The 13844-nt window shown below is 46.6% G+C and overlaps 2 protein-coding genes across 2 annotated transcripts; one reads left to right on the top strand and one right to left on the bottom strand.

Moving 5' to 3' along the window:
• The first annotated feature begins 1345 nt into the window (after positions 1 to 1345).
• On the top strand, positions 1346 to 2003 carry Gpxl (Glutathione peroxidase-like). The gene has a single exon (XM_001360652.4). It carries the CDS (start codon positions 1368 to 1370, stop codon positions 1971 to 1973), a length of 606 nt encoding a protein of 201 aa, XP_001360689.2. The 5' UTR covers positions 1346 to 1367; the 3' UTR covers positions 1974 to 2003.
• A 6666-nt stretch (positions 2004 to 8669) lies between these two features.
• LOC6898355 (uncharacterized) lies at positions 8670 to 9474 on the bottom strand. The gene is made up of 3 exons (XM_002138372.3): positions 9329 to 9474; positions 9027 to 9266; positions 8670 to 8956 (listed from the first exon to the last, which is right to left on the bottom strand). Exons 1-3 carry the CDS (start codon positions 9420 to 9422, stop codon positions 8871 to 8873), a joined length of 420 nt encoding a protein of 139 aa, XP_002138408.2. The 5' UTR covers positions 9423 to 9474; the 3' UTR covers positions 8670 to 8870.
• Positions 9475 to 13844: the final 4370 nt, after the last annotated feature.

Below are 13844 nucleotides of genomic sequence, written 5' to 3'. Positions count from 1 at the left end.
AACGGATAAATCAGTACAATATTTGTGCCAATTAGTTTCGTTATGAATACGGATGGCTGTCGTAGGTCAATCAGAGCTCAAATTGATATCAAATTGTGCAGAGCTGTGACATTTCTGTATCCCCTTATTCGGGTTCACCAGCATATCATATTCTGTTCTAAAGTGTTTGTATTTTCATCTCTTCCTTTCCCTCTTCCTCAAGTTGCAAAGGACATATCAAGTGTTGTTTTGCATTCGTGCTTCTATATCGGTCAGCTTCCATATCGGTGAACTTCCTCTGAATGGTTTTTTTTTTAAATGTTTCTCCATTTCGCTACATATCAATCAGATTCTTTCCATCAGAGCAGCCCCAAAAAGTCAAATGTCATATGAGAACTTTTTTCTTCATATACTCGGATGTACAGTATGTATGTATGTGTATGCCAACTTAAGCTGCAGTACTCACTCTTGCAGTCAAACAATGGTACTCAATCGACATACATTTTGGACTGTTTTCGCTACATACATACGTTTGACAGTCGACTACCGGATAGAGTGACGCCCCCGCCTCCGGTACTACGTAGACGAACGCGGCCATGCTGGAACTTGAAATCAATTTCAGTTGAACGCCTTTTGCCTGCCATTGATTTATGGCCACGTCAAAAGAAACATCTACTCGTATAACTGGAAAAATAAGAGCTGAAGAACAAGCAGGTAGGGAGGTAGGGAAGTAGGGGAAAAGATGTTAAAAACTTTTTGACAATTGACTTAAAAACTTTCTTCAGGCTGCCAGAAATTGACTGCCTTTTGTATACAAATAGGCCGAAATCTGCCAGGACACTGAAGGCCGTACCCACATACACATGACCGCGGAGGGGGGGTGGCAGCTGTAGGGCAAATGGTGCCGCTGCCATGAAGCGGAAGTAAACACATAAAACGGAAATGAAAATTCAATTATTTCGTTACGATAGCTCAACTTTTTTGTTGTTTTTCTCCAATATGTGTGTGTGTGTGTGTGTGTGTGTGTGTGTGGGTGGGTGGGTGTTGGTGTTCTCTTTTCCAAAGAAACGGAAACTGCCAGAAAAAGTTTAAAATTAAATTAACGTGCAACTCGCTCCGTGGGTCAGCAGAGCATGCAACTTTCGCTCGGTTTGGCCAAATTCAATTTAAGATGCCTTTTTTTGTGACATATGGCCCGAAACCGAAACGTTGTCCCAGCGGAAAAGCGCGCGGGCAGAGCGGTTCCGACCGAGTCGCGCATTTAAATCCGATTGTCCGCAGTTTCTTTACGCACAATTAGCCCAAATGCAGCTCGTCGAATCGATTCGCCCTGGAGGCCTCTCCTCGAATGGTCCGATGGTCCGAGCTCTGCCACAGTGAAGCCAAAGATGCCGAGCAAAGAGGTGGTCTTCTATGGCCTAATGGCTGCCATTGCCTGCGTGACGACAATCGTCACCCACCACAGACTGGCGGTGCAGCTGTTCGAGATGCAGTGGGCGCAGTCGGTGCATTCGCACACGGTGCTAGATACGTTTCACCAGCGAGTGGATCTTCGGTACTTTGCCGGACATGTGCTGGTTATCGTGAACATCGCCTCCCAGTGTGGATTGACGGGGCAACAGTATGCGGGCCTGACTCAGCTGCTGGCGAAGTACGGGGAGCGGGGCCTGCGAATCCTCAACTTTCCCTGCAACCAGTTTGGCCAGCAGATGCCGCAGTCGGATGGCCAAGAGATGATGGACCACCTGCGTCAGGAGAAGGCGAATATTGGTGATGTCTTTGCCAAGATCGAGGTGAATGGACCTGGGGCCGCACCGCTGTACAAACTGCTCACCCGAAACCGCAGCAACCTGCGGGGCGGAAAGATCGAGTGGAACTTTGTCAAGTTTCTGGTGGATCGTAGGGGCCACGTCTATGCTCGCTACGGGGCCCAAGCGGAGCCATCTGCACTTTCCGGTGACATTGAGCGGCTGCTGGGTGAAGGGTCCAAATAAATAACGCACTCTTTCGGGAAAAACTGACAATGTCGTGCGTTATCAATGGGGATTACTGCTGCTGCTGTTACTCTCACGTCCTGTCCCGATGTTGATGCTGATGCTGATGCGCAGTGCACATGCCAAGCGATTTTTTATTTTTCTTTTTTCTTTGACGTATGTACTTCCAACCACCTGGCCTTGCCAGTCCCCATTCCGTTTTGACTTCTGTCATCTCTGAATGCCCGAAGGCCAGCGACGGGGGGACGGTGGCGCGGGGTGGTGTCAGAGCGTGTGGGACGTCCTTTCGCGTAGCTGCGCTTGTCACTTCGCTTTATCAAATTGCAGTTGCAGCTACGCAGTTGCGACTTGGCCGAGGTCTTGTTAAGCATTCGCCCCCTGTGACACCATCGAAGGGGAATGCAGCAGTCAGCACTTGAACCCCATGAAAGCCAATCGAAGAGCGACACGTCTTCGAGAGAGCTCTCGCTTTGGGGTACCACTACATAAAGCGCACTGGAAACCATTAGTTAGCTCTGGTGTCAGTGAAGCTTCAGAGTTTCGTCTAGAATCTTCTTCTGAAAGTTAGCCACATATTTGTGTATTATTTAAAAATCTCAAAGATGACAAAGAATTCTTTATTAAAACTTCATAAAAATGTATGCATTCCTACAATTTTCACAGAGAAATGCACAGACTGGAATTTACTCGTATACTGGCTCCTGCAGCCCACTCCTGCGTCTCCGCCTCCGCCGTCAACTTCGACCGCAACGATTTCTATCCTCGGCTTTCCGGGTTTTTGCTCTTGGTTTGTCTGACGCTTGGTGGCATGCAAACAAGCCCTCGTTTGCCCCCTGCTGTGCTGCAACATAAAAACGTGCCGCTGCCTGCACATTTGCCACATGCTTATGCCCCTCTGTCCCTGTATAAGTGTGCTGTGGCAAGTCCGTGTCCCTCTGTGTGTCTGTGTCTCTGCGAGCGTGTGTGTGTGCAGCGTTGACAGTAACCGAAATTGCCACAATTTGCGGCTGTGTACAATTTGGCCACGCATCAATCTGTGCGCATGTTAACCAAAAAACCATTACAAACAAGGCAGACAATATCATGAAGGGGCAGTGAGCGAGAGGCTGGCTGCCAGAGAGCATTTCCGTTTCCGCTATCGCATATATTTCCCTTTCTGCGTGGCCGGGGGTGGGGGACAAGGAGAGCAGGGTGTAGTTCTTCAGGATGGAGAATCAGCTGGGTAATTTTATTTGATGAGCGCATTACTTTTGCATTTTATACGCGGGGCTGGCATGGCGTATGCGTAATAACTTGTGAATTGCTTCCCCCTAAACAACCCCCCGCTACCCCAGAGTATACCAATTTAATTTTTTAACAGAAGCGAACAGAAGAGAGTCGTCGTTGGGGTCCTCCTTCGCTCCACGCTCCACGCTACACGCACAACGCAGCGGAAAAAAGTTGGTTTGTTAGTTGGTTTGGCATTTGTTCGGTTGCCTGAGTTGAAACTTAATTAACATTTGATTGATAAAGGTTATACTCACACACACACTCATATAGAGTATCTATGGTGTGTGTGTGTGTGTGCGTGAGATGCCTGTCTGCATGCAAATGAAAATTTTCAATGCCAGAGGCGCATTCGACAGTGATTATTTATGCGTGTGTTTGTCTCTGTTTGTATGTGTGCGTGCTCCAAATTTTAATTAGTATTATAAATTATTGCCAACGGTGTAGTAATTAAATGCAGATGTGTGTGTGTGTGTGTATATGCGAGTATTTTGGGCAGCAACGAAGATAAAGGAGAATTTCAGCCAATTAAACTTGTATGACAGATACGTTCCCTCATCACACTCGTCCCCCTCTGGCATTGTCTGAACTCTGGGAAAATATTTCGCTTAAATTTGCATAAAAAAAATCAGAAAATTTTAGTGGCATTTGTCTGTGATTTGGCATTGATTTGACTTGATTTGATTTGGCAAACGTCAATTGAATTGGGCGATGTCTTTGGTTCAGCTGTGGCTAAGCAGCTTAGCTAAGCATGCCCCCCTATCACTTTCCCATTTCTCTTTGTTGCATATGTCTCACTTTCTCGGTGTGTGTGCAGTGAAAATTGCATTTTTCTTATCTGTTTTGCTAGCTATTCAAATGGTAAATGGCAGATGGCAGAAAGCGTGCAGAGGGACTCCCGAGTGGAGCACAAAGGGCACAGGCAAAGTAAAGCAAAACTGAATTCAATTTGTACCCGTATGCGTGTGAGTGTGAGTGGCTGTGGATGTGGGTGCATTGAAAGTGCTGAAAAATGGACAAAACTGAGAGGAAGAATGGCCGAGTGCCACAGCCAACTTGATCTGGATAAGCAACCCGAACTCAAAGCTCGATTTCAATCATCATTTGACTCACTTTATCATATTAAAAATTTATTGATATTCACCCAAAAGACCCATAAAATACTTCAACACATTTGCCGCCGAACCGACAAGAAAATCGAACCGTTGAAGAAAATTCAATAAATTGCTTGGCTCCACATAAAATAATGCTGCATTATAGACTTTGCCCGCCTGCGGGCCAAGTAACCGCCAAATGTTGCCCTGGAGAGCAACCAGCAACCAGCAACCAGCAACAACGAGAAGACAACGTGAAACATACGGCAACCTTAAGGGAGAAGTTCGAGTAAATATACCATGCTTCAATGTCTTTGCGAAGGATCCATTGGCTGTGTCAAGAGCTAAATTCGCCAGGAGGATCAGGAATCCAGTGGATTTCTGCAGAGAACATTCCACAGCGGCAGATCAACTTCATCTAAAATCATTGCACGAATATTTCCAAGAAATCTATATATGTTCTAACCAGATCTGTTTGCTATGGATAGCTCTGAGCTTACTGTACCATCCATGAAAATGGAAAGTGTATGCCAGCTTCACTAGGCTGCCTTCAATTTTTCCTTTATCTCTGCTACGGGTAATTCAAATTGTCGCCGACGAAACAATGACAATGCCGCAGTCTGAGACTTCTCCGAATGGGTCTCCGACTGGGACTGGGACTGCTACTGGGACCCCTTCACGAATCGATTTTTATTTATGTTTTATGAGACGTAAAATGATTGAGCCAAACGGAAGGCGGCAATCCAAAAAATGCCAAATAAAAGAGTCTGGAGGGGGGCCAGTGGAGGTGGAGGTGGAAGTGGGCCCGAGACAGCTGCAAAAGTTTATCGCCAAGGCAGACCGCATTAAATGCGGGACACACGCACATTTGGGCACTCTCCGTACATCCGCAACTTGACGTCAGATAAAGGCGTATCCGTGGCCGTGGCCACGGCTCCTAGGCTGGTAGGATGTCCGATATCGGGAAAAGCATTGCCTGACGTTGATGGAGGGCTGGGTTGGAAAAGCGTGTAAATTACATCCTCACTTTTTTGTGTGTGCGAGGCTGTTGGTGTGTGTTCCATTGTGTTTTTGGGTGTGGTGGGGAGGGGAGGGTAGGGGGCTCCACTTCTTGTCTTTGTATCTTGAAAAGTTTGGCGTGTGTTGTTGTCACAACGGCTATCATCTTGGCTTGATGTGGTGTTAAGGATTCTTCCTGTTGTTGCACTTGAAATGATGAACTGACATGTCTCTTCATCTACCTCATGCTTTTGTCTGTCGATGTGGCTTTAAGTTGCCTCGTGGTGGGCTTTAATTTGCCTCTTATGCTTTATGCTGGAGAGCTATTAAGCCCCGAAATCGTAATTGAAAATTCCGTTCCACTAATTAATCTTAATTAGTTAGTTCTGCCATGTCCTGTCCACATTCATCGATCAAACATTTCGCCCCCATCCGCCCACACATCCGACTTGGGTTATTGTAACGCTAATGACTAAATAATTGATCGAAAAGTAATCCTGTCTGAGGCAGAGGAGGAGGCCAGGAGCAAAGGAGGCGCCTCTGCCTTACGCAGTGCAGCATTTCACTTTGCTAGACCAAAAATGCCGCTAAGCGGCTTATGGCCCTGTATCCCGGCTCCAGGCCCCCAATTGAATATGTCCCTGCCTGTGGTGGGTCTCTCTCAGTGTGTGTCAGCGGCTAAGTGAATAAAAATCTTTCTGCACAATTCATTAAACGCAAATTATGCCCCAGAGATGGCCAAAAGGGAATGGTGTGAAGCGGGTGCATTGTTATTGCCTTTGGTTGGCTTTCTCTCTTATACATGTTATATTTTCTCCCGGCTGAGGCGAGGCACACGCGAGGCATACAAATTTAATGCGAGTATGAACCTCCACACACACACACACACACACACACACAGACAGACAAAAGGATTTGCACCCACACGCGCTTTTTTCGGTGTCTGGTCAAAGAGACAATGAACCCCAAAGGCAGCAGAAAAAGCGTCGGGAAAGGAGACTGGAGAGAGGAGTGAATCAAGGTAATAGAGTGCCTCCGGCGCCTAACAAAACTTTCACTCGTGCGCGCCCAGGAAATGGCTACGGTATACATAAATGTAGGCTGACAGCGCGATTTATTGTCACACTTACCGCAGCGGCCATTGTCATGCAGAACAGCTGCAGGCAGCAGCAGAAGAGACAACTTTTTCGCATTGCGTATACGCAACAATCGGAACGCATTCGCATTCGCATTCGCATTGACGTCACGTTGCAAGCAGCTGCGGGTGCCACGAGCAGGTGGCAGCTACGGCAGCTACGGTATCCGTTGAAGCAACAGTAGCTTGTGCTAGTCATTGTACGTACCCGTATACCCGCAACGGGCATTGCATCGGGCACGTGCTGGTGATAAGGAGTCTGCTCTGACTGGCAAGGACATGCAGTTTTTCTCTTGCTTTCTTCACTCGGGGTCTGTTCTCTGTGAGAAAGTGTTTGCTGAATCGTTTTATTGGGCACAAGCTGTGGAATATTTATAAGCTGATTGCTGGCAATCATAACCGAGAGAGTGGCCAGCAGCCGACACAATTACGCGAGCAATCCTTCACGCTGGCAGCTTCTACTCGTCTCCTCGGTAACTATTCTTCAACAGGTAAATCTTACCTGTCGGTGTGGGTCTCTGTGTGTTGTCTTTGCCTGTCAAAGGCGAACGACTGGGCCAAAGATACAAGATTAAATTGAAATTCCAATCGGGTTCCAGCACCCGGCATTCTCTGGATATGCATTCGCCATTGGTTTGCTTTTTTATGTACGAGTTTGTACGTATTCCTCCTTTTTTGCTGCTCTTGTTTATTGTAACAGCGGAGCAACAATAAATTTTGTAGCGCATACTTCAAATGTCAAATGCGGCAGCGATAAAAATTTCTTTATTGTACAAGACACACACAAGGAGCGCGGCAAGAATGGCCAAGAACAGGAATGGCTTTGGCCCATTGCATTCCCTTTTGGCCAGTCCCAGCCAAGCCAGGGCAGGCCAGGGCCGGACTCTGACTCCGACTCCGACTACCACTCCCACTCCCGCTCCAACTCGTATTCGGACGTGAACTTTTGCTGCTTGGATTTGACAGTTTTTGCAATTTATATTTATTTCAAGGGCTGCACAAAACACCGCATACGCATAAGTAATAGTACGTCCCCTACGCCAGACCGGACCCTGCATAAATTAAGATAATCGCGTTTAGTTTGCCTCGCTTCTGCTTCGGCTCTGGCTTTGCCCTGTTCTGCTGTCAGATACTTGGCTGCATAATTTATGGCCCCCGGGTAGTGTGCCGAAGCCTTTCAACTGCCCCAACAGCTTTAAGTTCGTGTAATTGAAACTCCATCCCACTATCCGGCGGTGGCTGTGCCATCAAAGTCTCCTGCATTCCATGGGCAGGCTGTGTGCTAATGAGTTAATGGCCAGGCGCCCCGTGGACAGCGAACAGCTGTGGTTCCTCAGGACTCGGAGACCGGAAATGATATGCAGTCATTAAGGTTCTGCTGAGCTGAAGCTACAATTCGATCATTTAACGAAACTTTGGACACTTATTAGCCTCATAAGAGCCAAGATTATTTGCATAAGTATGTGGCAGAGGCCACATGGGTCCGAGTCGAGTTGGGCGAGAGTCCTTTGGGGCACGTGCGACTCATATTAAGGCACACACAGGCATAGACATTGTACACTCGCCGTTTGACCTTAGCCGAAACTCTGCCGGACTCTGTCTGGCTTGGTCTGGTTATTATTTTAATGGCCATTTGAAGTTCCTGCTGCCTGTGGCTGTGGCTGTGGCTATGACTGCTGTTGTTATTGGCAATGACCAGGCCATGATTTTAATGCCAATTTAATATAATTTTTATGCCTGGACCTTGGCCAGCTCTAAATACGTGCCAAAGCGAACCAAATCGAATTGAATCGCTTCGGAATTGCCGCAATGATTCGACATATTTACTCGTAAGCCCAAGGAAAATGCTTTCATATCCTTTCCCCTGCTATTAAGCGGAAATCGATCGATGCCGATGGACAGGCAGGCAGGCAGAGAATAGAGAAAAGCCAGACAAGTCACACCCGATGAGCATTGGGTCAATCCAGACTCTGGTTGGTCTGTTTTATTTTTAATTTGCAAATTAAACTTTTTTCAGGCCTAATTTATGCAGAAAATTAATTTTTAAAGGCATCATTTTTGTCGTCAAGCAGGAATTGTCCCTTTTGCCTTCGGCATAAACCTAATTAAATGCAGCGAAAACAGATGTAACGTGGACTTCCCCGGGAGAAGCCGAATGCAAATTGACAAACTTTTCAGAAACTTTACAAGTGGCAACGGATGGACTGGGAACAGGGGAAACATGTGAAAAGCGGCATTTTTTAATTAAAATTATTTCACATAAGGGAAGGACTACGGCTGCTGATGATGCCGCCGTCCGTAGTAAGCTTTTACTATAATTAGTCGGGCTTTTATTCAGCAGCGATCCTCCTCCATCACAGGGTAACTTCTACGAGCAGGGACCTGGTTCCACAACTTTTCCACTCAGGCTGTAAGTATCTGCTCGTCAGTGCCATCCACCAGTCTCTCGTAGCCACTGTACACCACGTACATCATGCCAGACAGCACAGCTGCAATGTACAATCATATGTATGTATGAACGGGGGTTCCCTGACGGCCGTCTCAGACTCTCTGACTCACCTGCCGCACCCAATAGCGAGGCGGTAACTATGATCGATGTGGCGACATCTATTCTGTAGAACATCCAGAAACCCTCAAACATGTTGTAGAAAAGGCCGGCGACAAACAATAGGGTACTGATCAACCAGATCATCATGATCTTCGACTTGTGCAGATCCCGCTTCTTCATCAGCCCAAAGATGAGTAATCCCGAGGCCGTCAGCTCCAGGGCCCGTACAATGGCCAGTACCTTGGTCTGAACTGCAATGGGGGAGATTCTTCAGTAAAGGGCGGCAGACAGCTCCAATCCAGTCAACGCCTACGATTGTAGGGAATTCCCATTGTCGCCGAGGACACAATGATTCCCATCAGACCGATGGTAAATTGTACAAATCGCGAATTGAATATGGCCCTCATGTCGATTTTGCCCTCGCTCGCCTCAATGGTTCAGTACTAACTGACGCTTGCCGACCATTGAGTGATGTTATTTGTATTCTAATCTAATCGGCTTTCCTGATAAGGGTCGACGTTGTACACTTAAAGAAATATCTTCTGATATATATTGACATGCACACATTAATGTTGAACTCAAAGCACTTACATTTTTGTTTAGCAAAATATATGTATTTATGTGTATTATTTTTTAGGTGCACACATTTTTATCTCAGATTCGATAAGGTCTCAGAACCGCTCTTTGTTCGCAAATCCGAAAGCTTCAATAGCCGACTATGAATAGCCAAATCTATATACATACTCGTATAACAGTGCGTTTCATTTGCTTAGGACAACTGTAGATTCGTTTATTGGAAATAGCATGAAGAATGGATGTAATATACGAGTATTATATTGCCACCGAATGAATAAACAAATATAGCTCTGTTTCCACTCTACACTACCCTGACCACCGAGGCCTTTTCGTTATGTAGCGTTGGCTTTACAGTTGCTTCTTCAGGCGCCTCCTCCTTGCCCATGTTTGCCCGGTAGGTCCACAACACCGAAGGAAACATCACAGCTAAAAGAGGGCCAGATACCTTTGCAGTCATAGAGCATAATGCCCAAGTAGACGCATAATGCCCCTGTGCTGCGCCTCGGCCATGAGGGCCCCAAAGAGGAGCACCCCCGAGGCAGAACGCGTCCAAATTGCAAGCAGCTCGATGTTGCAAGAAAAGAGTTCTGTACCGATCCGATCTGGGGCACATACTTACCAAAAGTAGTAGTATTCAGGAGCTAGCAAAGAACATTAAATCTCTTATGCAAAAGGCGCCAACCTCAAGCCCTGGAAACTTGCCTCATATGCCAATTCATTTGACACCAACTGGCCACAAAAACCTATGAAAAGTTCATCAAACAAAATGAATGCATAACTAATTTAGACACACACTCACTGTGCATTCATGTTTATCTGATGTATGAACTTTTCGACACTTTGCGCATTTAAAACTTTTAGTAGTTTGCACTTTAGTGGCAATTATTTTTAAATTTAACCAGTTCGGGCTCTAAGCACTTCAGTTTCTGGGCCGAAAACAGGTACTGGTTGCGGATATTCGGATGGAAATTCTTAGGTTAAAAGTTTGCCAACTTGGAGTTTTAATTAAAATTTGTTTCCCCCCACTAGCACACCGAGCCGCAGATGGACGGACAGACACCAAATGCATCGTATAAGTCATAATAAATGAGGTGTGTTTTTTGGAAATTCCGTTTGAGCATTGAGTGGATAATTTATGAATATTTTGTAATTAACAGCTGAGAAATTTATCATAAATTTCCATCTAATTGCATTTTTATGGCATCAAAGTTGGGCCTTATTCACATTGCCATCATAAATAAGCGAAACGGTTGACAGGTGGCTGAGTAATTTGGTAACTTTCGGCTCCAAGAGCTTTCCGTTCTGCCATCTGCAGGTCACATCGTCCACGACCATGGCAGGGCATTTCCACTTCGTTATGGAAACTCTGCTGATTCCCTTTCAGTATTTTCTGTACGGGTCCACGGGTCCCGAGGACATATTTGATTCAAAAATTCCTGCCAAGACCTCCGCTCTTTGCAAAAGACTTTTCCACCGAGTGGTGATTGGTGGTATTTGTTAGTCGGGACATGTCCATCCAGCGGCTTCTTAATGTTTTGTTTAAACTTGTAGTGCAATCTTCTGCCTTTTGGCTGATTGTGTATTAATTTGGCAGTTTATTAGGCGTGAATATGAAAATAGCACGCAACTTTGACCATTAGACCAGAGACACAGAGCGAGAGGGAAAGAGAGATACTTGCTGCATGATTCACGGCCACAAAGTTCTAGTCACGCCCACTGCCGAGTGAGGCTGATGTATATAATTTAACCAATGCTGCCGCAAAGGCAAGGCCAGAACAAAGAGTCTTGTTGTCGGCGGCAGAGTGAGTGAGTGTCGTGAAATGTTGCTCATTTATTTCATTTAAATGCACATTTAAATCTATTTAAAACTCCACATGAGCCATTCCCAAAGCCGCACAGACACCAGGCACACGGCCCGGAGAGGAATCGGAAATGGAAACGGAGAGGCAAAAATAAAGGGCAAATAAAAGGCACGGCACGGCAAGGGACAGGAAACAGGACACGGGACACGGGACAGGACATGACATGAGCTCTCTCTTTCTCTATCTTCCAGCTTCTGCTGCCGACTCCGACTGGTATCTGTTTCTCTCTCTCTCAGCATGATTTAACGATAATGAAGGTATTTACGAGTTTAGCCTTAGCCTGAGTCCGGGTCTGGGTCTGGGTCTGGCTCTGACTCCGACTACGACTCTGGGCCCCTGTTTCGGGCTCAAGCTCGTGCTGGGATCGGGGGGGCTGGGCTCGTGGGCAAAAGTAAAAGCAAAACTCATCATAATGCCGACAAAAGGTTATCCAAAACACACACACACACAGACTCTGGGGCACTTGTTTCTACATGTGTCCCAGCACTTGTAAGATGCTTTTGCAAAACATTTTTGTTGACGCCGTTGATAAGGACAACGACAGCGATAACTACTGAAAGATGCTGCCAGCTGAGCCTCTGCCTCTGGCTCAGGGCAAAGATTTATATATATCGAAGGGTGTACTCGTGTAGGCTCTAGGTGTACAACTAGGCAGGGTGTCGGGGAAAGCCTTTACTTCTCTGCTATCCTCTCGACGCACATTGCATGCTAATAAAACTCAATCTGCCATAAAATTGTTTCACAGTCAACATAATTACATCAGCAGCAGGATCGCATCGTAGCCGCATAGCAGCAGAAGCAACAGCAACAACAGAATCAGGAGAATAATGAACTCCAGCCCGACGATGAATCTGATTTTCCAATTTATGATTAACGAGGAAACAATTTTTAGTGCCTTTTAATGGGTGTGTGGGGGGCAGGGGAAGGTACACAAAAATATGAATACCTAAGCGGGAAAATTAAATTTCATTTCAATGGCAAACACATTTCGTTTATGGCAGCCCCCTCATCGCGCTGTCTGATTTCCACTCACTTGCACTCACTTTCCAGCTCTCACCTGAGATCCACTTACCACAGCGCGGATTTTACTGTCCGACTCTGGTCTGCCCTTCATCATTCGAGTGGCAAAAGGTGAGTGGTAAAGGCCTGCTGCTAGTGGGCTAGTGGGCTAGCGGGCAAGAACAAAGACAGCTTAACCTGGCTGAAATCGGATTACACAGTGGTTGACTGGCGCTGCTTGCGGACGCTTTCGTTTCCACCGCTCCTCAAAGTGCACCTCGTCCGCAATTTGTCGCTGGAGAAACTTTGGAATTATGAAAGTGAAGTGGCAAGGGTCCGCAAGCGGAGGAATAGTTAATTGCAAGGCCTTGAGATGCACTTTCGATCGAAGTTCGTCCCTGCCACGGGGAGAAGGACTGGCAGCAAGGCGGCTGAATGAAAGGAAGTGTTCGTCGCCCTTCAAAAAAATTGAGCGAAAGATAAAGACAATGCGGCATGCTGGCTGTTGGCCAAAATGCATTTGGGCCAGGCAATCCCCTGCTGATTGCGGCTTGTATTATCAAAAATAATCGCCGCCACCTTGTTGGAGAGGAAGCTGCGGCTGGATGGATCTGTATCTGGGAATACCTGGCGATACGGGAGCTTGCCCGACCCGCAAGTATTCCATTCCATTTGTTTGTTCTCCGTCCGTGGCGCACACTTTCAATTATAATTATTAACAGATTGTTTGCTGCCTGACTTTGTGGCGGGCGCTGGGAAATTCTTTCTTTTGTGGTGTCTGTTTGTTCTTTCTGGAAATCACCTGAGTAATGCACTTGATGCCTGTGCAATTTCCTGCTCCTTCATCTGCGGGCCGGAACTGGGGCATCATTGTCCTTGCGTGTTCTTTTTTGTCTTTCAGTGTCCTGTCCTCCATTCTCCATCCTCCATCCTACCCTGCCTCTGCCGATGGTTGTAGTGCACTTGTAGTTTTGCTGCAACTGTTCGCCGCTCGCTGTTTTTCTCTCTATTTTGCCAAAGGCAACTTTTAACATTTAATGATGCTGCTTTGTGTTTTAATACGCTTTGCTTGCTTGCCAAGCTCATAGCTGCCACATGCCCCATCGCCCCCTCGCCCCTCGCCTTCCCTTTCTATACCTCCCTGCCACTCCGCACTGCTCTTCAGCCAGCACGTGCCATAAGCAGCGCTTTGAAAACTTTTAAGTAGACAAGCAATGTCCACCACCCACTAACCAGCCACCTAGCCACCCATCACCCTTCACCCATCAGCATGGCCCACTCCCAGTGTCCTCCTGCTGCCTGGAACATCTTATATTACTTGTTCTGCCTTTTGCGCTTTAAGTTGTCTACTCAGTTCCAATTTTTCCCATCTTCTGCTGCTTGCCAAGGTGT

This window comes from Drosophila pseudoobscura, chromosome 3, assembly GCF_009870125.1.
Source record: "Drosophila pseudoobscura strain MV-25-SWS-2005 chromosome 3, UCI_Dpse_MV25, whole genome shotgun sequence".
NCBI classification, from domain to species: Eukaryota; Metazoa; Arthropoda; class Insecta; order Diptera; family Drosophilidae; genus Drosophila; species Drosophila pseudoobscura.
Note: the sequence above shows the minus strand (reverse complement) of the source record. Positions and strands in the feature narration are given on the sequence as shown.